Source organism: Corythoichthys intestinalis, chromosome 1 (assembly GCF_030265065.1).
Source record: "Corythoichthys intestinalis isolate RoL2023-P3 chromosome 1, ASM3026506v1, whole genome shotgun sequence".
Classification (NCBI taxonomy): Eukaryota; Metazoa; Chordata; class Actinopteri; order Syngnathiformes; family Syngnathidae; genus Corythoichthys; species Corythoichthys intestinalis.
Genome location: NC_080395.1, coordinates 39,183,748 through 39,210,439, shown reverse-complemented (window position 1 = coordinate 39,210,439; position 26,692 = coordinate 39,183,748). Strand labels below are relative to the sequence as shown.

The 26,692-nt window shown below is 39.6% G+C and overlaps 2 protein-coding genes across 6 annotated transcripts in view; one reads left to right on the top strand and one right to left on the bottom strand.

Moving 5' to 3' along the window:
* elp4 (elongator acetyltransferase complex subunit 4) overlaps positions 1-11,071 on the bottom strand; it is a 117,047-nt gene extending 105,976 nt beyond the window's left edge. Inside the window, exons 1-3 of one of the 2 annotated variants that reach the window (XM_057839818.1) lie at positions 10,855-10,933; positions 10,106-10,141; positions 7,509-7,527 (exon numbers count right to left, since the gene is read on the bottom strand). Coding sequence is in view for 1 of the 2 variants with exons in the window: in XM_057839807.1 (XP_057695790.1) it covers positions 10,106-10,141; positions 10,855-11,032 (214 nt within the window). In the remaining variant the exon portion in view is untranslated. Of the gene's footprint in view, positions 1-7,508; positions 7,528-10,105; positions 10,142-10,854 lie in introns of both variants that reach the window. The other variant, XM_057839807.1, reaches the window with a different exon arrangement.
* immp1l (inner mitochondrial membrane peptidase subunit 1) overlaps positions 10,998-26,692 on the top strand; it is a 29,375-nt gene continuing 13,680 nt past the window's right edge. The window contains exons 1-4 of one of the 4 annotated variants that reach the window (XR_009063549.1): positions 11,153-11,171; positions 13,048-13,084; positions 25,932-26,042; positions 26,146-26,234. Coding sequence is in view for 3 of the 4 variants with exons in the window: in XM_057839830.1 (XP_057695813.1) it covers positions 11,157-11,171; positions 25,932-26,042; positions 26,146-26,234 (215 nt within the window). In the remaining variant the exon portion in view is untranslated. Of the gene's footprint in view, positions 11,201-13,047; positions 13,085-25,931; positions 26,043-26,145; positions 26,235-26,692 lie in introns of all 4 variants that reach the window. The other 3 variants (XM_057839836.1, XM_057839846.1, XM_057839830.1) reach the window with 3 other exon arrangements.

Here is a 26,692-nt window from a genome sequence, read left to right as displayed (position 1 = left end):
AGTCTTAACTAGTCGATCTCAGATAATAGATTGACGCCTGAGGCATTGGCTAATTTTTATGTACATAAGGTGGCAGTGTAGATCCGTATAATCTGAAAAATAGTTGCTCCCTCAAAATCACAAAAACGACGAAGATTAGTAGCGTCACTAGCGTGGTCAGTGTAGCGGTAGTAGGCTTTGACGCATTTCGTGTGTTGTCCAAGCCAAACATACATATGTCCAAAATGTGCCCAGAGCTGCCCAGAGAAGCAGCAAATTTAATCGAGGACACTCGGAGGAGAACTCCACCAGCAGCCCATGGTGGAGTCCAGTTTGTGGCTTCTACATCGCGCGGGCCAGCGCCATTAAACGGGCTGATGTCTGCATACGGGAAACTCTAGTATAACTCAGAAGTGGAACAGTCCTTGGATATTTACCAGATTTTATTATTATTATTATTATTTTTTTTTTTTATCAAGTTTTGAAATAAGGCTAAATGACAGAAATAACTAGCAGTTTTCTAAGTAGTTTTACTCTGAACTCCGACATCATTTTTACATGATAATGATTTAGTTTGGGTCTAGGGGTGCTCCAGTGTCTCTCTAAAGTGGACCCGTTATCGAATAGGTCACCGTTTCTTTCCCCATATATTTAATAAAGGGACTTGCGCTCTGAAGCCACGTCATTGCATTCTGAAGCCAGCGCATTGCATTACCGTAATGCAAACAATAATCCAAATGAGGGGCGGCTGGTTTGACTTCGTTTTTACGAGTGGAGGCTGGCTTGACCGCAGTTCTAAACTATAGTAAACTCTTCGATCAACATCTTGATCTGACAGAGCCGAGATGATGCCAATAACGTTAATTAATTGCTCTGTTTTGTAGGACACGTACTCAGGGTCCAAATGTCCTGCTTCAATTTGTTCTGAGAAATCTAACATGTCCCAAGAGAGCTCATGCAAAATCTTGGGAGAGAGAAAATCTCAGGTAATGCCGCCATGTTGGGAAGAAATAGACCCTACCCACGTGACGTCATAACTCTCTCCTGAATGGTACCGCCCAATTGTCCGTCAAAACATAGTGTTAACCTGTTACGGCTACGTACATTCCTCCTATTTACGGCGTGTTTTTCTGCTCCTTAACATTAATAATCAAAATGGTGAAGCCGTGTGTGGCTGTTGGTTGCACTAACAGAGAAGATGGAAGGAGAGACTTGAAGTTTTACCGTATTCCGAGGGATCCAAAGAGGAGAGCGAAATGGACGGCTGCAATTCGACGTGAAAACTGGGCACCAAAAAATCAACACAGACTATGTAGTAGTCATTTTATATCCGGTAAGATGCATTTAAGATATACTTAGAGGGTTTTGGGCTGACAAATAACCACAATTAAGATCATTGCTAGGCTAATCGCCGACAACATACACGTATGTATGTAGTGAGAGTGCTATCGCTAAACCATATAAACATTAAAAGCCTTAACTCCATTGACAAACGACATGAAATACATTAGACTTGACAGTGGATGTTAGCAATAACAAAAGATTTTGCATTGAAAATTTCGTAACTCACCTTTCCAAGCACAAGATAGATTCCTGCCGAATTTTCGTGGACGAGGACCTGTTTCACCCAACCAGCAACGTAAAAGTATTTATAAGCCTCCAAGCTCTTGAAGTTTTTCAAATTTTCGTGAGAATAGGCTGATTTTGTGTGGAAAAGATAATTGTAAATATCAGCGTAGCAGATGCCAGGCAAACAGGGCGAAGACTGTGGGTCGAAAAACATCGATTTGGGCATCAAATATGGATCTGGCGACTGTATAGAACGAAGCTTTTCCACATAACTCCTTTTATGCAAAACATCCAGTGAGTTTACGGCATCAGAAAGCACCGGGTCTTCCATGAAATGCATTTTAAATTCCTCGATCAATTGAAACCAATGCTAATACAGAGACAAAATGACGGACAAGTGGGCGGAACCATACAGCGAGCACGTGGTTTTGTGACGTCGGTGGGTAGGGTCTATAGGACGAAGCAATCGCTTATTACTCGATCAACTCAAACCCCGCCTAGTTCACGCCCGCCCACCGAGTTTGATGAGCCAATGACAGATAAAATTATTTCATGTGGGCACACGGGGAACAAGAGTGCAAGAATGAAATAAATAAAAAGTGAAATAAATAAATGTTGAAATAAATAAATAAATGATGACATAAATAAATAAAAAATGAAATAAATAAATAAAAATTGAAATAAATGAATAAAAATTGAAATAAAAATCGAAATAAATAAATAAAAGTTGATATAAATAAATAAAAGTTGAAATAAATAAATAAAAATCGAAATAAAATTTGAAATAAATAAATATAAATTGAAATAAAGAAATAAAATTTGAAATAAATAAATATAAATTGAAATAAATAAATAAAAATCGAAATAAATAAATATAAATTGAAATAAATAAATAAAAATCGAAATAAATAAATAAAAATTGAAATAAATAAATAAATATTGAAATAAATAAATATAAATTGAAAAAAATAAATATTGAAATAAATAAATAAAAATTGAAATAAATATTGAAATAAATAAATAAATATTGAAATAGAAGCATTTTAATGACACTTTTAATTATTAATTTAATTGTTTATTGAATTTATTGAATTTTTGCACTCCTGGTCCTCCATAGTTTTACGCCCGTCTAAGCGAGCAATTATATTCAATTCTTTTAAAGTTTGAATTAAATACAATCTTTCCGCCGGACTCCAATTAGGTGCGCTGTGCTTGGAAGCCATGTTGCAAGTGACGTTACTTACGTCACAAAGTGACGTCACCACGTCAGTACGGAGCATGTGCAGAAAGAACGCAACCAGACACCATTCCGCTTCCCTGTTTACATGATATAATTTTACTTCTAATCGGTTTGGGAAAAGAAATATTCCACCCCTGTGAATCGGAATGAAATTCCATTCTGTTTGGGCCTGTTCATTCCGAATGAGGTGTTTATATGGAACACATTTATTCGGTTTGAACAAATATTCCGATTGTAATTGGAATATTTGGCTCCATGTAAACGTGGCAACTGATACACAAGGACAAAGATTTTCTGATTCTGATTCTCTTGTGCAACAATCAATTTAGAGCTGCGCTGAACAAATAGGCACTAACAAATTAGATTATTAAATGTTTTTTGTTTTTTTTGTCCCAGGAGATTATTTCCCAAACACACACACACACACACACCCCCACACACACAAAAACATTCCACGCTTGCCAAAAATATTCAAAGATGTGGAAAAACAACTTATTGCGGCCATAATGGTCACAATGAGTTCTCAACAAATACCTATACAGTAAACGAACATGACCACGTATGAGCTTTTTTCCATGTCTTCCAGAAGAAACATAAGAGATGCGAGATCCTCCGACAGCAGCCATATTGCATACCCCAAAACCCATCCCCCCAGTTGACAAATCTGGACAGACAGCTCAAGACGCTTCAAAGGCAGACAGGAGCGGCCTGATAATTTTATGTCTGACTCTCACAAACAGGCCATCAGAGCTCAAGGGGCAGACTATAGGAGACGAGTGCCTGAAACAAACAAACAAACAAACAAACAAACAAACAAACAAACAAACAAACAAACACACGCCAAACTCTCTCTGACCCCCCCAACACAAAATACAATAAACAAAACAAATACACACATCACTCTTTTAGAGACAGCCAGAGCACACACAACCCCACACGCAGACACACACATTTCACCTTTAGTGTGTCTCTCATTACCAGATGAAACCAACCGTGCATTGATTCACAAAATGGAAAGGAAGAACACATTAGTGTGTAATCATCGACTCCTGCATCGATTGGGGGGATGAATTAAAGGGCAAAGCAATATCATCAGTTTGGTATAGGTCTTAGATACACACAAATTGCAGCATCAAGTGAAAAAAAGAATATGGTAACCTTAATGTCTACCGATGTGCACAGCCTTGTCTATGATGAATGATAATAATGATGATCCACAGGAAGACATTTTAGTCTCTCAAAAACACACTTGCTTCGATTTTAAAAAGCATATTAATTAAAGGTTATGGTGGATGTGTGCACACCTACAATTCAAGTGAGAAAGAAGAAGGCCATTCATTCATCAGCTTTGTGCTCGGCAAACACAGCTGGTAATTCTGTTCAGGCGAGTAAAAACCGATGGTCGACTACATAAGACAACATTGGAATTTCTACTGGTTGGTTTTCTTATGGATGTTCTTTTATGTGATTAAGCATTCAGTAGGAAACGACTGAGCAATTCATTGCATTTATCATTATATCGAGACAGGCAAAATCTATGTTCTAAATTAATCATAACATTTCTGATTATATTGTTGTCGTGTGGCACATGTACCAATGAGTAGAACGTTTGCTGCCATCACACAGGCCCCTAAGAGCCCCGAGACTACTCTTTCATGGTGGAGTGGGAAACAGTGAAGATCCTTAAAGGGAACCTCGTACTGAAAGACTTATACGTAGGCTCTAATAAGTCACACTTGTTCTCTTTTACCAAAATATGTTAGTAGAAACACATAAAATATTGCCATTGATTTGAAAATCTATAACATTTAGAGTGGTATGAAAACGTATCTGAACCTTTTGGAATTCCTCACATTTCTGCATAAAATCACCCAAACATTTATAGGTTTTCATATTTTAATGAGGATAGCACGCAAACAATGACAGAAGGGGGAACAATAAGTAAGTCAACCCTCTGCCTTAAAGAGCAAATGAAACCAATTATTACCAAAAATTTTAAGTCAGGTGTGTGCCAAATCACTGTTGAGTGATTCAAAGCTGCCCTGCCCACAAGAAAACACACACCTGGTAAGAAATGTCTTGATGAGAAGCATTGTCTGGTGTGCATCATAGCCCGGTCAAAATAGCTGTCTGAAGACCTGCGATTAGGGATTGTTGATTTGTATGAAGCTGGGAAAGGATATAAAACCATTTCTAAAAGTCTGGATGTTCATCAGTCGACAGTCAGAGAACTTGTCTACGAATGGAGAGAGTTTGGCACTGTTGCTTCTCTCCCAAGGAGTGGCCGTCCACCAGAGGTGATGCCAAGAGTTCAGCGCAGAATGCTCAAAGAGGTAAAAAAGAACCGTAGAGCGCCTGCTAAAGACATACAGAAATTACTGGCACAGTTCAATATCTCTGTGTGCACAATACAGTAAAACTATGGCCAAGAATGGTGTTCACGGGAAGACTCCACGGAGGAAGCAACTGCTGTCTAGAAAAACATTGTTGCTCGTTTAATGTTCGCAAAAAGGCACTGACTGTCCTCAGAAGTTTCGTCAAAATATTTTGTGGACTGATGAAACCAAAGTTGAAATGTTTGGAAGTAACACACGTCATGTGTGGAGGAAAAATGGAACAGCTCACACTCATCAACACATTATTCCAACCGTGAAGCATGGTGGAGGGAGCATCATGATTTGGGGCTGTTTTGCAAGCCTGGAACTCCAGACTCATCGCTGTTCAAGCGATAGAGTCTGGCGACCTTCCCGTGGATCAAATTCCCAGGGCAAAGCAAGGCACAGCAGAGTGGACCAATCAGCAATGGGCAGACGTGATGTTGGTAAAGCGCGGGCAGAGAATGGAGAAGTTTATTTAACATGGCTAGCGCAAGACAGACTGTTGTCAATGACTTGTGTCGATGTGTTTTTGGTCATTTAAAACTGAGTTTACCACGGAATGGAACATATTCTTGGCTCTCCCGTTCGCCATCTGTGTTGTTGTGGAGATGACTTTCGACGAGCAAGAGTGACGTTGCTCGTCAAGAACACTTCATGCAAATAAACGAATCTGATTGCACGGATGATTTTGTTCTGGCTTGAGAGGCCATTCAGGAGCTGGGTCCCAGACTATTCTCACAGTGTTTGAAAAATACAGGGAGAACACTCTGGCAATGGCAGGCAACTGTTTTGCTAACTCGGGGCTTGGATAATTTGCAATCATTAATGGAAGAATGAATTCAAAAGTTGTAAAAGTATCGGATGTTTTGCAGGAAAAACTGAGGCTGTCTTTTCGGCAACAAGACAATGATCCAAAACACAGAAGTAAATTAACAACAAAATGTTTTCAGATTAACCAAATACACGTTCTGGAGTGGCCAAGTGTCAAAGTCCAGACTTGAACCCTATTGAAATGCTGTGGTAGGACCTAAAGACACTGATTAATGCCAGACATCCCAGGAATCTGACTGAACTACAGCAGTTTTGTAGAGAAGAATGGGCCATGATTAGTCCTGATCGATGTGCCAGACTGATCTGCAGCTACTGGAAGTGTCTGCTTATTGCTACCAAAGGGGGGGGGGCATAAAATATTAAACGTGATGGTTCACTTACTTACCCCCCCCTGTCATTGTTAGCATACTATCCTCATTAAAATATCAAAACCTATTAATGTTTGGGTGGTTTTAGTTAAGGCAGACACTATTTTTTCGTCTGTGTGATTTTGAGAAAGATCATATTACATCTGATGGTGATTTTATGCAGAAATGTGACAAATTCCAAAAGGTTCAGATACTTTTTCATACCACTGTAGTACATGTTTTGACCTACACAGGGCGCCATGTTTTATGTGTGCAATAGAGGCTCGGGATGATGACGTAGATTATCACTGTCACTAGACGAACACTACCGGGTTACTCCAAATTCCTTCTACAGGGAGAGACGTCCAAAACATGCGCACATGGGTTAAAAGGAAGGAAGTCCGCCAGCGGGTCACGTACGGATCGCCTGGCTTTGTTCCTTCGCCGCCTTACCGGTGCGTTCGCTCCCGCTCATTTGCCACGGTAAGCGATTTTCATTGCTAAGGGACACCTGGTTGTGATGTAACGGTAGCGCGGAGATTCTGGGATAGACAAACTCATTTCTAGCGTCATCGTTGCCATTTGTTATGCTTGCTTTTCATACTTGTTTATTTGTTCTTGTGGGATTGTAATCAGTAAATCTAATTTATTCTGTATTTTCCAATTAATAAACATTGTCTATTGAGCAAAAGTGTGCTGGTTGCTGACTCACCACCAACCTGGATATTTCAGAAAACAGGCCCCGTTGTGGGGAATAATTTGAACATCCTTGATGTAGACTAATAGTCGATTAAGTTAAACAATGGATTAATGACAGCACAAAATGTGTATTTGCTCCTCATGTAACCAATTACACGCCAACAAATGGACTTAGTCAATGAAAACAAACACTGCGTTTGTCTTTGATAACAGGAGCATCTTTGTTGAAATTATTTTGTCGCATGCGGGGTTGATTGGGTGGTAAGAAAACAAATATGGAGGCGGGCAGTAAAGACATGACAAACACTTAGAAGGGCAAAATCTCCAACATGTAAACTTTTTAATGTTTAATATTAATGTTTGACCGTACGAGGTTTAGAGAGAAGCTTAAAATATGTATTGGTGAAAATGTAATTCAAAGTCCATATGTGATTTGGGATTGTGAAACATGTTGGTCCAACTCACCTCTGCCTTGGCCACAAATCTGCAGGGGAAACATTTAAGCTACATTCACACCACAGTTCAACTTCTTTGCCCATATACAAAACCATCTGATATTTTCCTTTAACATGAACAGACCAATTCCAGTGTTTAAAATTACACCTGGACCTCTTTCATACATTGGAGTCATAAGGATATGTATCAGATCCATACACATTCAATCTATAAGTTCATCAACAAGTGGGACATGTCACAACTGTTTCACAAAACAAACAACAGATACGAATGAGCTCTTACATAAAATCCTCAAACGTTGCCACAAAAGCGTGATGGTGATTAAGGATTCATACCGCAGATCTTAATGCACAAATCCAATTTTTTTGTATTTTTCCAACTCGAGTGAAGCAATAATTTGACGGACTGAACGAGAAAAAGTCGCATGGAAGTGGACCATTTCAAATCCGATCTAGGTCACTTTCATATGTGGTCAAAAGCCGATCTGGGACACATTTTTCAAAATGTGGCAGCAGTCTGAACTCTCAATTCTCCCAAATCAGAATTCATGCAGCAATTACATCATCAAAGAGAGAGGCAGGGAGGAGGGCAGCAATGGAGCACATGCCTCGTTTGAACACGGCTTTTAGGGAGGAGGCGAAAAAAATAAACAAATGAAATAAAAAGGATAAGCCTGAGAATGCTTGGTTTTCTTGCTGTGTGCCAGATTAGCAATATTTCAATATTGCTTACATGGCTGAGAGTCGGTGCAAATTGAATGTATGTGTGTGCGTCACATGCGCTCAATCAATACATGTAAACTTTGAATACAGGCATAAACTAGGATTATTTATGTATGTTGTGTCCTCTTTTTGGGAATCGAAATATCGTCACCCTAGAATACCATGCCAATGTTAGGTTTTCCCATTGTGAGTGTTATCAAATACTTGTTCTCCCCACTGTATTTATTTCTACACATTTAACCAAAATTAAAACCGTTTATAAAGAATAACTTGAGTTTAGCTGTCCACCTGTCTCCGTTAACAATATTATTATTGTGAATATACAGTAGGGCAAATAAGTATTTAGTCAACCACTAATTGGGCAAGTTCTCCCACTTGAAAATATTAGCGAGGCCTGTAATTGTCAACATGGGTAAACCTCAACCATGAGAGACAGAATGTGGGAAAAAAAACTGAAAATCACATTGTTTGATTTTTAAAGAATTTATTTGCAAAACATGGTGGAAAATAAGTATTTGGTCAGTACCAAAAGTTCATCTCAATACTTTGTTATGTATCCTTTGTTGGCAATAATGGAGGCCAAACGTTTTCTGTAACTCTTCATAAGCTTTCCACACACTGTGGCTGGTATTTTGGCCCAATCCTCCATGCAGATCTTCTGTAGAGCAGCCACTCCTTTGTTGCCCTGGCTGTGTGTTTGGGGTCATTGTCATGCTAAAAGACCCAGCCACGTCTCATCTTCAATGCCCCTGCTGATGGAAAGAGATTTTTACTCAAAATCTCTCGACACATGGCCTCATTTATTCTTTCCTTTACACAGATCAGTCGTCCTGGTCCCTTTGCAGAAAAACAGCCCCAAAGCATGATTTTTCCACCCCATGCTTCACAGTGCGTATGGTGTTCTTCGAATGCAATTCAGTATTCTTTCTCCTCCAAACACGAGAAACTGTGTTTCTACCAAAAAGTTCTATTTTGGTTTCATCTGACCATAACACATTCTCCCAGTCCTCTTCTGGATCATCCAAATGCTGTCTAGGGAACTGCAGACGGGCCTGGACGTGTACTGGCTTCAGCAGGGGGACACGTCTGGCAGTGCAGGATTTGAGTCCCTGGCGGCGCATTGTATTACTGATAGTAGCCTTTTGTTACTGTGGTCCCAGCTCTCTGTAGGTCATTCACTAGGTCCACCCGTGTGGTTCTGGGATTTTTGCTCACCGCTCTTGTTATCATTTTGACCCCACGGGGTGAGATCTTGCATGGAGCCCCAGATCGAGGGAGATTATGAGTGGTCTTGTATGTCTTCCATTTTCTAATAATCGCTCCCACAGTTGATTTCTTTACACCAAGCGTTTTACCAATTGCAGATTCAGTCTTTTCAGCCTGGTGCAGGTCTACAATTTTGTCTCTGGTGTCCTTCGACAGCTCTTTGGTTTTGGCCATAGTGGAGTTTGGAGTGTGACTGACTGAGTCTGTGGACAGGTGTCTTTTATACCGATAATGAGTTAAAACAAGTGCCATTGATACAGGACCGAGTGGAGACTCGTTATACCTCGTTAGAAGAAGTTAGACCTCTTTGACAGCCAGAAATCTTGTTTGTAGGTGACCAAATACTTATTTTCCACTCTAATTTGGAAATAAATTCTTTAAAAATCAAACAATGTCATTTTCTGTTTTTTTTTTTTTTTCCACATTCTGTCTCTCATGGTTGAGGTTTACCCATGTTGACAGTTACAGGCCTCTCTAATCTTTTCAAGTAGGAGAACTTGCACAATTGGTGGTTGACTAAATAATTATTTGCCCCACTGTATGTCTCTTGATACGTTTAGTAATTACGGTAGGCCAGAATGCCATATAAATTGAGATTATTGGTGATAAAATCCTTACCTATAAGAAGTACTGTTCCAACTGCTAGACCACCTCCTGTAAAACAAGAAAAGACAATTAAAGGTAACATAATGAAAGGCACTTTAATACAATAAAATAATCTTCCCTGCAGAGTCCCATGCATAAGAACACTTGTATATAACACATAGCTACTGTTACAACCTACACATCTCTCTCAATCTCTTCATGATTTACTTATTGGTGTTATCTACAAAATGAGCAGCAACCAAATTATTTAGATGCCAGGGGAGAAAATGATGTGAGTTTAGCAATATAATATAAAATAACTTATTCACTCACACTTAGAAAAACTGCACATGCTACGTACGTACACCTGGCATGAACTGCAAAGTGCTAGTTTTCAGCATTGTCAAATTTGTACACTGAAACACACTTTGACAAGATCTTTATTAATATCACATTTCTGGCAGACTTTCTTGCGGATTCAACCATCAACAACTGCATAACAGTTGTGGTTAATTTTAGAAAAAGTACCAAGCTGCATCTTGATACTGAAATTCAATCAGGTAAGAAATTAATCACAATGATGTGCTTGTTATTTGCATTATACCCACGTATGAAACGAAATCGAATTCCCTGTTGTGTCGGAAAATCAGACGGATTTTTTTACTTATGAAACCTGGCAAAATTTAGGGAAGTGAATGGTTTACATCATAAATCTACAGCTATACATCAAACTACTTTATACAGTGCTCCAAGAGTACAAGATTAAATGACAGCAGACTGACCGAGCAGATAGTCGAGCGACGTGACACCGGTCGAGACTAGAAGCTGCCCGTTTTGCACCGAGAGTCTTGTACCAGGTATACTTAACAACTTGTTCTTCGTTCTCTTTTGAAAACTCGTAGTATTCACCGGTATACGTGCCATAGAGGGTTTGCACGCACTGCTGACGGAGGCTGCCATTCTGCTCTGCAGCGTGATGACGGCTTCCGTGTTTTGGAGCGCGTTGTCCAATCACAGACGACATTGGTGCTCGCGACAAATCAAAGTAGCTGTTGTTGCCAGGTGATAGTGTGGTTCATTCTTCATGAAGACAAATGCAGTGAGTATTGCCTATCTCCGTTTATTCAGGTGAGCGAAGCTGCATTACAGTACTTTCACTGGTGGATTTTCGTTATTCTCTCCAATGTAATAATTTCGAACGATCATTAAACTCTTTAAGGCTTTTCGTGCCGTATCTCTCTGTCCAAGTATGACCTTGTAGGCTTACTATACAGTATGTCTTCTATTGCTGGGGTACGCGACAAACCCTGAACTTGATATTGAACGTGTATTATTGTTTCTGACTGAAGTGAGGAACTGGTGCAGGTGGTAAATTGAAATTATTACAAGTAGATACGTAATAGTGATTGTGCAGTCATTCATTCACTCAACCATATCTTCTCATAATTTCTGGACATGTTGTACTGTATAAACCAGGGGTCAGCAACCCTGGTCCTCGAGTGCCACTATCCAGCTTGTTTTCCATGTCTCCCTCATTTAACACACCTGAATCAAATAATCCTCGAGTGCCACTATCCAGCTTGTTTTCCATGTCTCCCTCCTCTGACACACCTGAATCAAATGATCAGGTTATCAGCAAGCTTTGCAGGAGCCTGATAATCATCATGATTATTTGATTCAGGTGTGTTAAAGGAGGGAGACATGGAAAACAAGCTGGATAGTGGCACTCGAGGACCAGGGTTGCTGACCCCTGGTATAAACTGTGAAATGATACAAATTTCTAAAATCTTGTTAAAGAATTTAAGTTGGCTACGTAGTAGTATACTTGATCGGTGACTTAAATCGGTACACGTGCACAATATTGGTTGAAATCCCCTAAACGGGGGTCAGCCAGCCAGGGCTCTAGAGCCGCATGTGGCTCTTTTGCGCAGCCTTAGTGGCTCCCTTGAGCTTTTTCAAAAATGTTTGAAAGTGGAAAAAGATGGGGGAGGGAATTTTTATTTTATTTTTAAATATGGTTTCCGTACGAAGAATAACATGACACAAACATTCTTCTAATTCATAAATATTATAAGGAAGTTAAACTTGAGGTGGCATTGTACAACAGAGTAGTCATGTGGTGCGTTATTCTTTATAGGATGCGCTGCACGGAAAAATAATTATTTAATCATGAAGGCTCATTATGTATCTTTAGCCAACTTAGTCATTTTGATGGTAGTCTAATTAATGGGCCTTCATTATAAGGCTTTTATTTTTTTGCGGCTCCAGACACATTTATTTTTTTGCTCCACTATGGCTCTTTCAACATTTTGGGTTGCCGACACCTGCCCTAAACCAAAGGTGTCAAATCATTTATTGCTGTCCACTTTGTAGTAATGGCCATTCTTGACAAGTATTTTGATTGTCACTGAATCTTTTAGAGACAATGTTGACCTGAAAACTGTCTACATCTTTTTTAACCTCTTAATCGCACATATTTTCTTAGTTTTCATTTAGTCACATATTTTCTCTTCAAAAAAGGCAGTAACAATTATTTATCTAAATTCCCATTGTTTTTGTTTTTTTAAATAAAGGAAACACAACAAACGTATTTTATTTTTTTAAATGTTTTTTTTTGTATTTTTTTAAATAATAATCTAACCATTCATCACATTTTTTAAAATATATTAAAAAAAATTTTTTTTTTTTAAATTAAAAACAAATATTCTCTGATTTGAAGACTTTGAAATTGTATTTTTGCAAGAACCATGAAATCAAAACACATGATTTACTTGGTAGAAACGTGGAGCACACGAAATGACGTGAGAGGCCGGATCTGGCCCCCGGGCCTTGAGTTGGTCACGTCCCTTAAACAAACGCTATCAAAATTTTGCATCAGACACATATTTATGAGGTTGCTATATCTTGTTATAAGAAATCATTGGATTAGATGATGTACCTAATAAAATTCATCTTCTGTACTGCTTATCTTATAGGGTGCGGGAACCTATCCAAGTTAACTGTGAGCAGGAGGTGGGGTACACCTGTACAACTCGTTGCCAGCCAATCACTGTGCCTAATAACCTGTCCTAATATGCAATTTTCATTTGTAACTCAAATTCTGTAAAATGTTCATGGAAAGCAGTGAAGCACAAGTCTTGAACGTGGCGTGCTATACAAATCAATACCAATCATTGCTGTGGGGCATAATGTAGATTTTGTTGGTATAATGTCCACTATTAGCTATGATTAAGTGACAAGTGACAATGAGTGTAATCCGTAAGACAGCCGGAGAATAGCTTTGTGTGTCAAATAGAGGCCAGAGGCAGCACAAGATCACGGGATACTGTAGGCTCCAGAGAAAACTATTGCCCAACTGCTCACTTTACCAACGCTCTCAGCAAAGGCAGCCCTGCTGTTTTGACAGGGACGTTGAGATTTATATGTCCTGACAGAGAACCAAGGGAATATATCATGACTGACGACACTCGCCCCATTTGAGACGAATAAGATGCTCTGACTGACCTGCTTCTCAGCAGGGTGAAGTCCCTCTTGCTGTTCAGCATGCAAGAATTTGAATCTAAAGCTGAAGGACTCCCTCAAGCGTCGATCACTTGATGAAAGACCAAATGTTATTTTGTACAATATTACAGACAATATAGGGGTACAGTTAGTGTGTCCTCAGTGCTGTAGGTCTTCATGCAATGTGAATACCGTAATATTCGGACTACAAGCTGCTACTTTTGTCCTTCATTTGAATTCTGCGGCTTGTATTCCAATGCGGCTTATTTGTTGAATAATTTGGGTTCGTCTGTCACACTTTATTTGACAACAGCATCATAAGACTATCATAAGACCGTCATTATGACATGACACTATCATGGGCATTATTGAATGCTTATGACATATGTCATGAAGTGTCAGCCAGCAAATTATGTCACTAACTCCATTTATGTCCATTCAAAAGTGAGCTAATTTGGCGAATAACACTAAATTACCTCTGTTATAAGCATTCATTTATGCTCATGACATTGTCATGTCATAATTATGATGGTCTAATGACAGTTTTGTAGTGCCACTGTCAAATAAAATGTTACCAAATACCATAACCATTAATGAAACAACTGGAACAGTAAATGGAATAAATAATTAGCACAGAACAAGAATGTTGATTGTTATTTACATCTGTAGCGCTGCAATGCATGCTAGGAGGCATGTTGGACAACAACAGTGTTGACATCAGGTGGCAACAGAGGTTGACTGTCTCCCCCAAGGGAGCAGTAATGGCCAGACAAAGCTTCTTGAAGCAATAGGGAATGGGACGTACTACGTCATTGTTTGGACGCGCCTCCATGCTGGCAATATGATTCACTTCCGGTTCGGCAGACTCAATGCGGATTGTAACGTGTGGTCGTGCTAAGCTAACTCTTTCGGTGTTTTAGAAAGAAAATATGGGTGCTTATTGTTGCGTTACCGGGTGCAACAGCGTCTCCTACGACAAAAAAAGGGGCTAGGAAAAATGGACTCACTTTTCACCGTTTTCCTGCATGGAGGACCAAATATCAGATCACGAAGGTACGACAGATGGCTGGATTGCAGCGGTTCGTCGGAAAAGCATTTCTTATGATCATATTTCTGCTGGAATGAGAGTGTGTTCCTGTCATCTCTACTCTGTAAGTTGAACGATTTATCCGTTTTGGTTTCAATACGTTTTTTTATTTTTTTTACCGTTGTGTAAATCTGCCTCGGTAGCAATGCTAACCTACTCCTCCTTCTCACCTATCTGTTGTGTTAGTAGGTAAACCTGCTGACAAGACATCCCGATTGGTCACCATCTCTCTTCTTGGATTATTTGACAAAGAAAATTTGTTCAGTGGAGTGGTTCTATTTGTCCTGTGTCGGACTCAAACAAGCCCCTGCAGCAGACGCCATCTGGGTCTGCCCTTCTTGTCGATGAACTGCAGGCTTTTAACTTGTGAAAATGCAACAACTTTAATGCACATATTTATTCTGACTGGCTATTTAACTATGGCCAGTAACGTGTTTTTTTGTTTTTTTTTAACCACTTTGCCAAAGACACGTTTCATTGTAATGTTGAATTTATATATTCTATTATTATTTTTAATTTATAATATTCTTATTTGCTCTAATGTAGACTTTAGACTGTCAATTCAAATAGTGTTGGAAAAGTTGCAATACCTAAAATAGAAATGCAAGAACTGTAAAGTACATATTTATACACCTTTATTTACCTAAGGCTACTGGATGTTTTTTAACTGCTTTGAAAAATACAGGTTTTGTTGTGATCTTGTATTTATATAGTATATAGCTTTTTATAATGTATTATATTATGTATTATAATATTTGCTGCCCCCTGCCAGAGTGTGGGCCATTTTGTACTAAAATGGTTTTAAACTGTCAGTTCAAATACTGTGTTGGAGACTAGTACTTGCAATACTTAAAATGGAAATGCAAGAACTTTAAAGCACATATTTATCCTGTCTGGCAATTTACCCAAGGCCAGTAAATAGTGTTTTAAACTACTTTGACAAAGACACGTTTATTGTGATCTTGTATTTGTGTATTACTTATAATTTATTATATAATATTTGCTGCCACCGTCAGAGGGTGGGCCTTGTTTGCACTAATTTAAAGATATTAAACTGTCAATTCAAATATCGTATTGGAGAAATTGCATTACTTGAAATAAATCTATTGCAATTTATCAGTCCCAGTTTTTGTCTACAACACTGTCCAAAAATTGTCAATGCATACTCCAAATAGAATAACAAAATTAAGTCACCTGACTTTGTAATTATTACACCTGTTTATTATGAAGACCTGAAGTAAACAACAAGCAGTTACAGTTTGTCAAGAAGTTGTTCAAGTCATGTTTTGGTATTCATATTTTATTGACTTTTCACAACAACACTTGGGCTCGTGTTTGTAAGAGCAGAGCAAACTGAAGTTTCAGCGTGCACTCTTCGCCTTTCCAACCTCTCATAACGCTCCGATGTGGTGCGCTTGACCTCAGAATAACCCAAGAAGAGATATGGTGACCAATCGGGATGTGTTGTCAGCATTTCATATGCAGGTTTTCCTAGGAACATAACAGGTAGCTGAGGAGGAGGAGTAGGTTAGCATTGCTACCGAGGCAGATTTACACAATGGTAAAAAAAAAACAAAAACGTATTGAAACCAAAACGGATAAATCGTTCAACTTACAAGAGTAGAGATGACGGGAACACACTCTCATTCCAGCAGAAATATGATCATAAGAAATGCTTTTCCGACGAACCGCTGCAATCCAGCCATCTGTCGTACCTTCGTGATCTGATATTTGGTCCTCCATGCAGGAAAACGGTGAAAAGTGAGTCCATTTTTCCTAACCCCTTTTTTTGTCGTAGGAGACGCTGTTGCACCCGGTAACGCAACAATAAGCACCCATATTTTCTTTCTAAAACACCGAAAGAGTTAGCTTAGCACGACCACACGTTACAATCCGCATTGAGTCTGCCGAACCGGAAGTGAATCGTATTGCCAGCATGGGGGCGCGTCCAAACAATGACGTAGTACGTCCCATTCCCTATTAAGCTTTTCAGCCAATTGATTCAAAGCTTCAAGGCGGTTAATTTGGTCTTATGACAGTATGATGCTGCTGTCAAATAAAAAGTTACCAGTTAATATCTTTTGGTGTAAATATTACTTATCACAGTGAGGACAGCTGCGGCTTATAGTCCGGTAGATCTTATCTATGGATAAGTGCCGTTTTCGTGTCAAATTGGTGGGTGGCGGTTTATAGTCAGGTGCGCCTTATAGTCAGAAACTTGCGGTAACTTGACTATTAGAAAAAAATTACATTAGAAACTGAACTTTTTTTAGTTATTATGAGGAGCTCTGTCGACTCAATAATCATTCAATACTTAGGAAGCTAACTTAGTAAGTTAGTATACCAGGCATGTGTATGGGTTCAGATTCATGCCATCTTGTCATCCAGTTTAATCTCTGGTCATGATGCACCTTCACAGTAAAAGAAAATGGGGCCAGAATTTTGAAGGCTTCAAAATTAGTGTGACATTTCAATGGTATCGTTGTTCTTGACATCACTCAAAACAGTCTTTAAATATTTGGGATAATTGCCCAAAGTTAAATTGAGAATCCTGCATTGTAAATGTAGCGTCTGAGGTTGATCGTCCTATGGATAACTCCTCTACTTATTATTGCACGTATTCGTCTTTGACAATATGGTACAAACTGTATTTATTTTATACAGGATCCGCATTTGTGTACATAATTAGCCATATGATCTGTGACATCGACAACACAATTTTTCTGATTCTCTAGAATCCCCCTTCTAGGGGTGTGGTGGGGAAAACACTCCAGTTTAATTGTGTAAAAATAACATAACCTTTTTCCATGTGTCATTGGTACATGTGTGTGTTTGTGTTTTTGTTAGGATTATCCAGGGGCTGTATCTGATTGTACTATATAATAGCAGTAGTCATAACATGTCAGACCTTTCCTGGTTCTACTGTTTTGGTTTCTTCCCTCCATCTTTGCCGTTTGCCAGAAGGTTTTGTGTCTGTGGAATGCAAGATTATCATCAACATTCACCATATTTGTGTTGGTAACCATGGAAGGAAACTAATATTCCAAGCACAAAAGAACCGTATATACAGTATTGTACCTTCTAATTTAGTTTACTGTTAGGAGTTGACCTCTTCATATAATCTGAACAGCCTCAACCTTTTGCAGATATGTGACGACGGAAAATCACGCTTACTTTATTACTTTATTGACTAAAAGTAAATCCTCTTTGGAAAATTTAACGATTTGTGTTTGGGTTGCAATGTGTATAATTCGCTAGTACTAAAATATTGTAGTCTTTATAATGTGCATGTCAAAGCAAAACACAGGCGCCTTTGTCATGGTGATCCAACACTAGATAAGATCTATCCGCTCTCTCAGCACTAGGCCAGCACCACATTTATGCTTGCGGTCAATACAATAAAGCTTAGTGGCTACTTTTTCCATTCAGTGTAATTGGCTGGGGACTTTGTCAAACCACACTTCCTTTCAGTTCATAGCAGTTGTATTCATATCACTTGGCTATTATTTGCTCTGGCTTGACCCATTGATTGTCGGTTTAAACCTTCAGCTCCTCAAATAGTAGTCTCGCTCAGCTGTTTCACGGCTGTGTTGCCGTTAGCAACAATGAAAAGAGCAGTATGGAGATCAGTGGCTTCAATTAAGCCTCGAATTGAAGGCATACCTAGAAGAGATGGGGGTTATACACACAACACTACGACTGTGACTTTCGCATCTGTCACTCCCCATCCAGCCAGGTGTCTGTGTCTAAATCAGCAGGATTAACTCCGATTGCGCTGATAGTCGAAACAGACCCCCCTCATTGCCAAACCACCTCTCTTTTATTGTTCAAATTAAGATCAAATTAAGCTTTGCGCAACAGGACTAAAGCCCCACCCTCTTTGCCTTCTGCTGCCCAGAGGAAGACATCAGAGGTGCCATTGGTTGCCTCTCTGATGCTGCCTGCTCCTCCAGACTCCCTTCCATCTGGGATCCTCAGGGAGAAGAGTATCTGACAAGGGGCTTGTAAGCCTCTTAGCCCCCCTGTTGCCTTGCTCTCTCTCAGCCCATGTTTTCCTAATTTAGTTGTGTAAGGAGTCCAGCGCTAGGCCCTTGTGTGCTGTTTGGATTGAGATTGTCTTTGTGGCTCTAATAGACTGGCCATGTATATCAATTAACACTACTCAGCCAGTGGCGGTTTTCAGTCCCTGGGGATCATTAGCTGTAATTCCTATTTGAATATTTCCTTATGGTCCGAATAATGGCTAACTTAAATAGCCATTTTTATTTTTATTTTTGTTTGAAAGGGTCTGAGGGAGGGAAAACAAGTTCATAACTTGTATACCTTTGCTATTGTAGTATAACTGAATATGTTACATAATAATTTTTTGATTATGCAAATAAAGGTGAAATATTACTTTTCTAAAAATATAAAATACTATATAATAAACTTCTCTTTCATTGGACAACTATAGGGATGTTCCCAATCCGATCATGTGATTGGAAATCGAGCCGATCGGACCATTTTTCAGAGGATCGGAATCGGGTGAAAAGGATCAGGTTTTTGAATTTAAAAAAATATAAATATATATATATTTTTTCCAAGTGCTAAAAAGTAACAAAATAATGCAGAAATACAATTGCATTGCCCAAAGGAGCAAAAAAAATATATAAGTTTTATACTGTACAACACTCCTGGAAAAAGCAGAAGTACTTTTACCAGTACAGTACTCTAACAATATTGCTAGGGGGTCTTTTCTTGAAGTTTTGAAAGTGTTACTAGCTTCCGTTTTTGGACTCATATATACAATTGTGTGAACTGGTCTGAATGATGATGACATTTATAGAAATTGTTAAAAGTTTAAGAATTTAATATATCAACAGTAAGGCAATTGTGGTGTATCTTTCAAACTTGGGTGCCATCATATTTTCTATTTTCTGAGACTAAGGAAACATTTAGACATGTCAATGCATATCACTTCCACTTCATTGTCACTTATGTACATCGTAGTTCGTAGTGACATTCAAGATGTCAATTTGGCTCCACATACAGATAATTTTGCTGCTCGCTTTTGACATCTGAGTGAATGCAACATAATTAACATTTGCATTTTATTCACGTACGTGTCATTGTCCACTTTACATTTGTTTTTTTGCTAAGAGTAACATATAGACTTAAACACACAATGAGATGTTGTCATCGACAGCTATTTAGCTATTCATTTAGGATCCCCCTCTTTTCTGCACTGTAGCACTGTGACTGTGGGAGGCCAATGGCCACAGATGGTTTTGCAGAGGGGCCTGCGCTGACTTTCTTTGTTTTCCCATGAACGTGTTCAGCGTGTAATCCTGGATTAAGAGACCGACTTTGTGTTAATTTACAGCTGTAAGTCAGCATTCGATTAATGTCAATGCTGACACATATGCACTGAGTATTAGGGGGCAAGACACCTTGTGGATTTACTAACTCTGGGGATTCAGAGGTAATAGAGATCCAATCAAGTCTCTGTGGATGTCCACCTTGCACTATATCCCAAAGGAGTCACTGCAGCTCATATATACACATTATATGAAACACATTGGTAATGCTATTGTGTGTGCACATTCACACCACATGCAACCACACACACATGGCACACACTATCAATGACAGAGGGTGCCTCAGAAAACCAGGCGGCTGCATATGGACTCTCTTGATATCAACCACTGGCCGTGTGATCTTGTTATGCAAAGTCCCTTAATCCGCACCTTTGCTGAATGAACACTGGAATGGAGGAAGAGTGGTGGTGGTAGTAGGGGGCTGGGTCACACACTGATATGAAGGCAGCTGTACGGGAGGCTGTCCACTGTAGCAAAAATGTCTGATCCTTATCCTAGCAGAAGAAAGAGCTCATGTGAGATCATGTCTGAGTGTGCGTTATACAAGTGCCATGAGGCGGCGAGTTGACTAAGACTGAGGCAAATAGAGTTGAACATGAGGCCTTATTGCCGACTTGTGATTCACATTAACCTTTGGAGTTACTTTCAAATAGTGGAATTATTAGACAGGTGTTATACAGTCGAGGACCTTACACTCGTCAGGCATGAACATTAGCAAAACAACTCGGCCAGAAGCTTTATGGCATGTGTTTGAAACGTTACATCAAGCAGTGAGAAGAGTGGCTAAACAGCATGTAGCTGTTGTACTCTAGTGTGGAGCAGTGGAAAACGTGTTCTATGTGGTAAGTTCTGCACTTCTGACTGTCAAAATAATAATATGAGTTTGCTCTAGGCCTATACCTAATTTTCAACAGCTGAGATATTTCTATAGAATTGTTTTATAAAATTTATTATTTCATCTAAATTCACAATCCGAAGGGGTAATGTTAATTCTGTCATTCATAATTCGCTCACAGGTTTAGGTGACTCATTTGAACTGTGAGAACCCATACTGACCCTCATTTTAGATTTGTATTTATTTTGGCCGTAAACTCTTTGCTGCCCACTGCTCCCTTACCTTCTCCCAATTTTAAAATCAGAAGTTTTCAGTTTACTACAACTTTGTTGGACTGAAATCCCTTCTCTGTTCAAGCATTGCTCGGCCACATTAACCAAGTTACATAAGCGCTTGACAGGTTTGGTGTGGAACAACTTGACTGACCCTGTACTCTATGCATATAGTACAGTAACGGGATAAACAGTTAACTTGAGGGGACAAATCCATTACGATTCGTTCAGTAAAAAGATTCGTTCAAACAAATCCTTCAACAGATTGTTTGCAAATCAGTATTAAGATGATATATTGAAACGTAATTTCTGCACAGCTATTCATAAATAAATAATCCCGTCACCTCCACGCTATCGTCCGCTTATCTCAGATAGCCAAATGATGACGAGAAAGAATTGTTTGCTCGTTACAATATATCACCTTTCAAACACCATTATTCTGTTAAGAAAATGGAGACAAGTGGCCACATTTCCCGTTTCCGCATGTGTTTACTTTTTGGGCGCTTGAGTAGCACAGGATGAACAGATGGACTCCACATTTATTTGTCAAATTTGCGCCCCAACCAACACCTGACACGGGGAAAAAAAAAACCTCCCAAAAAATTGACATGAAAACACTATTTCATTGCAAATCAGTATTATGGTGATCATACTAAATACTGTAGTCATTTTTCCTGTGCACAGATGAGATAAATTTCACTGCCGTGATGTCCCCTTAGCCCAGCTAGAGTCTTTGACTGCTCCCTCTCCCGCCCTCGTGACATCTTCATAGCACTGCTTTTTATCGCCTTTTTCGCCTGGCGAAAGAGTTTCAAAGTACTGTAAAGTTGCGAGTATGTAGTCTCAAGTCTGTTGAGAAAAATAGTACACTAAACCATGCTCAGTATGTTTACGTGGTGTTTTTGTGCGTTTGAGTAGCATATGATAGGCTCCACATTGAGGTTATAGCCCCTTTCACACATTCCGAAACACCGGGAATATTGCGGGATTTAACCGTGCAGCAGTTGTACGTGAAAACAATTTCCCGAGTTGATTGACACGGAGATTATGCGGACATTTCACGGGTCGGGTCTTAGTATCATGCACAGGACTTTTCCATGAAGTGGTGTTTTTGAAAGCACGCGTTAAATTCCCAGGTCACAGTGCGCGATGGCTGATGATGTAAATATCATGGTGGGCCGTTCGTCACTTCCTCTACTACTCTACTTTCGCTACTACGGAAACAAGTTTGTACTTCAGAGCAGAAAACAACGGAGGAATCCGTTCAAGGGTTTATTAAATACATGTTTGCTACTATCACCAAGATCTGCACCCGCGGTGGCTCCACCCTGACCAGCACCCGAGGCTTCCGTGTGCACCTTGATAGCCTTCCTACTCGGCAGGGCCTGAGGCGAGGGGAGAGAGCTAGCCTCTTCCTGCCGCAGCCACGCAAACAAAAAATACAGGCGATCACTGGCCAAAAAGGGGGAATTAAACAATGCGTCCGTGACAGTACAACGGAAGAAGAAAGTCCATCGTTCATCTTTGGAAATGTGTAGCTTATTTTGTTCCCAATGTTAGGGTACACTACTGTGGAAACAAGGTTGTACTTCAAAGCAGAAAATAACGGAGGGATGCGTTCACCGGCATACTAAATACAAAAATGCACGTGATCGCTGGCTGAAAAGGGGGAAAATCACAATGAGTCCATGACAGTAGGTTGGCGGGGATCAATAAAATACTAAGCAGTAGGCAGAGAGCCGATAAGACAATAAAACAAAGCCAGCAGGATTCTTCCTTCCCAAGCCAGCGGGATTCGTCTTTCCACCTTTCCCTTAGATCGCCTGGGCTTAAATACAGTCTTGATGAGCTTGAATTGGCTACAGTTACGACGTCAGGAACGCTCCCTCCGGAACAAAACACAATTTGACAAACCTTACGACAGCCGATGCCGACCAAAAATGACGTAATATCCGGGTTATAAAATCGCACCAGCAGCCCTCCCCGCACAGGGAGCACCAGTGGGCAACACGGGACATATGTGTGAGAGTGTCCAACCCGCGTCCTTCTTGGGACATCTCTACATGCGTGAAAGCAGTGACGCGAATAAATCTCGCGTCACCTCACACAAGAATTTCCCTGGATATGTGTGTGAAAAGGGCTTAAGTGATGAAGCCCTTTCCTTTCAGTTCTTGACTTGTTCACTGTGTGACGGGGAAGTCAAGTTACATTGCAGAACGAATCCTCTCAGCAATCTCGGTTAAGACCGAGTAAGTGAACGGGAACTGACTTAACTCAGCCTTGCACCCTGCCTGCATGCTGGCTGCTTATTGCCCACACGTGGAAGTGAGTGACAGATGCTCTGAATCTGTTTCCGCTCCCTCCCCTGCCTGCGATGAGGCTGGCACTTGATTGGTCATGCACGCTGTCAGACACTGCAGCTTGCGTCTCAACTCTCAAATCAGTGAAGAAGGTGATTAGATCGGTCTCGTTCCTCCAAACGATTCGTTTAAAAAGAACGAATCGTTTGCGACCTACTCAACACTAATGCATATTGCATATGCATTTGTGGTGAAATGGAACTCAGAACAGAGATTATGAGTCAGGATTACAGTACTTTATTATCAATGACCATTGATAAGATGTTCTTCTTACCAAATTGGCGAAAAGCCCAACAAACCAAAATATTGCTGAGTTGCCTCAGAAGCAAACGGGAGAACAATCCCATGTTTCAGGTCAGGTGTAATGCAATGCTTCTGAAATTGTTAACCCCCTTTACACTATTTTTCACTGCTGTCTTGCAAAAATCAGCAGATATTTTTGAGTCTGAACATCTTAGATACTGATTATTCTAAGTAAAAAAATAAATAAATAAAAAAAATGACAAAAGGCTTACCGTACTAAATGGAATATTGTTGCCATGAACAAGATGACATTGTGTGTATGTTTTTGTGTGTGTTTTCGAAGTCGAAGATTTGAGTGGGGGTAATGGGATTACGGGTAACACCTTTGGCAGGCCTGGGAGAGCCACCTGACGCTCAGTCTGTTGGGAGCCTGGGGAGAGAGTGGGGTGGCGATGGCATGGAGAAAGAAAAAATTGGGGGTCTAATCCGTGTCCATCTTTGGGAAGTCGTTCCCTGAGCTCTAAGGATTTGGGGCTTTGGTTTCCGCTCTGCTTGCTTTGGTTAATAATACCCTGGGAGGGGACATGGACGTAGGGGGATGAGACAGAGCGTTGAGTGAGGAAGAAAAAAAGATTTCTTTACCCTGTGGTGTACTGGCAGGACAGCGGCCTGATCAAAAATTGTTTGAAGAGCAGACGATGTTTAAAAGCTTTGCCCATTCTCTTCTTCCTCTGTTCTCTTTTTGTTTATCTGTGAGTGGTGGTGGAGTGTGTATGCACGCTGCATGACTTGTGTACAAATGGTCTTTGCCCTTTGTCCATGCTGCAGCTTGAGTAAAAGTCAATACGCTAAGTGTGACTGAGGTGTTTGCTTGCAAGCCACATCTATCTTGTTCATGTCCGTGCCAGTGTTTTGCAGGGCGCATTGATAGCTCCTTGTGTTGTGTTTTTGTGGTCCTGAAAAAAAGCTGATAACTGCTCTTAACATTGCTTGTGCGAGTGATGGTGTGACAATGCAGAGGTGCCTTGTGTGCAAGTGTCACAGCTTCTGTGTTTTCTCGATCACCTGAACTCAGGGTGTTGATTGGTCTGTCATACACTAAGTCAAAGTTCGGGGCAGTTTTGTGGTGTGAACTGGCTTCTGAGAATGAAACACCAGGGAACGTGCCATTTTAGCCAACTGTGACAACCTGGTCTATACCCTGAAGAAATTAAGCCCTCAAATGGCTTGTGGCTCGTGCAAGCCACCATAAACCTGCGGTAAATGCTACACTGATTTAGGGTCTGTTTAAACTACAATGACTTTAATTGAAAGTGGTTCAAACCGGAGTTACTTTGGGTAATTCACACTAGTTTTTGATGCTAGAAAGGTGGGGGCTATATTTCTCTGACAATAATGTTTCCAGTTTAGATAAAAAATAAAACATTTTAAATGCTCAGACATTACAGTTTAGTCCATCACAACAGGTTAGTCCATCACAACTCAAAAAACTATTTGAGTTGTGATGGACTAAACTGTAATGTCTGAGCACTTAAAAGTTTTTTGGGGTCCATTATGATATACAGTAATCATATCTTAATCTCTCGATTCACAGTATTAAACTCTTACCGTGATACTTTACATCAATTTAAAAGTTGTTTGTTCATTTTTTAAATTATTATTATCATTATTATTATTATTTCAATCCAATGGCCAATAAGAGACCAATACAAAACTGGATTATTTTTGTTCTGGTACAGCAACAACTCTCTTAGTAAACTTTATACTGTAAGATGCCACTGACATTAGTTTCACAGTAATTTGGAAAAACTTAAACTAGAAAATTTTAAGGAGCTTTTTATCTAAATTTCATGATCCAGTAGCTCCCTGAACCTTTGACATGAAATGTAAAACAAAAATATGTATTGTTTATGATATTAAAAAAAAAACAAACATGAAAAAAGTTGCTAATAATCTGTAACTAGTCCACTACATTACCTCTACTTCTGTTCCCTAATACATACGGGTGTGCTGTCTATTCACAACAACCACTTTTTAATAAGAAAATTAAGGACAGACAGTTAATGCACAAATGCATAATATTAAAAAAATATTTCAGTCGGAACCTGATTGCATTTACATGCAACATTTCACTCACTTCAATGCTTTTCAACTGCTATGATTGCTGTTTCATTTATACTGATGTCTCGCTGTTTGCTCTATAGGTGGAGATGTTCCGCCATGTTCTTGGGAAGACCTTGGGGTTTGTGGGTTACACCATCCAGTATGGCTGCATTGCACATTGTGCCTTTGAGTACATCGGCGAGATTGTTGTGGTTTGTATGACTTAATTGTATTGTATGAGCATCATAGCAGACTACATTTTGCTCAAATTTCATTAACTCTCGTGAGTGCATGTTCACTGTTGTTGTTTTACAGTGCTCAGGTCCATCAATGGAGCCCACCATCGTAAACAAGGATGTTGTTTTCTCGGAGCGAATGACTCGGCATCTTTGCAAAATACAAAAGTGAGTATGACTATGCATGTTTGTTTTGGGATAAATACGTTGATGTGTGCCATATAGCTATATCAGAAACTTATTAAAACAAACAAACTGATGAATTGCTGTTTTTGCAATAATAAATTAACAATCTTTGGCAACCTTTAAACATAGACTTCATAACCTATTCACATGACACGAGAAATCGGGCCGATTTGTAGGGGGCCTATTTTCCAAAACTTCAAATTCAAATATTTTCTAAACCAAAGCTGCTCCCGACCTAAAACCTAAACAGGCACCTACCTTAGCCATACAGTATATGAGTCTCTATGAGCAGAGGCATCAAAAAATTAAAAGTTGTTCCCTAATAAAATCCTGATTATTTTTTATATAAGTATGACAAAACTTAAAATGGCTATAAAATTCTCATATTTTAAACTAGATGCACAAAAATCACCAGATGCAGAGATAATCACCCATATTTT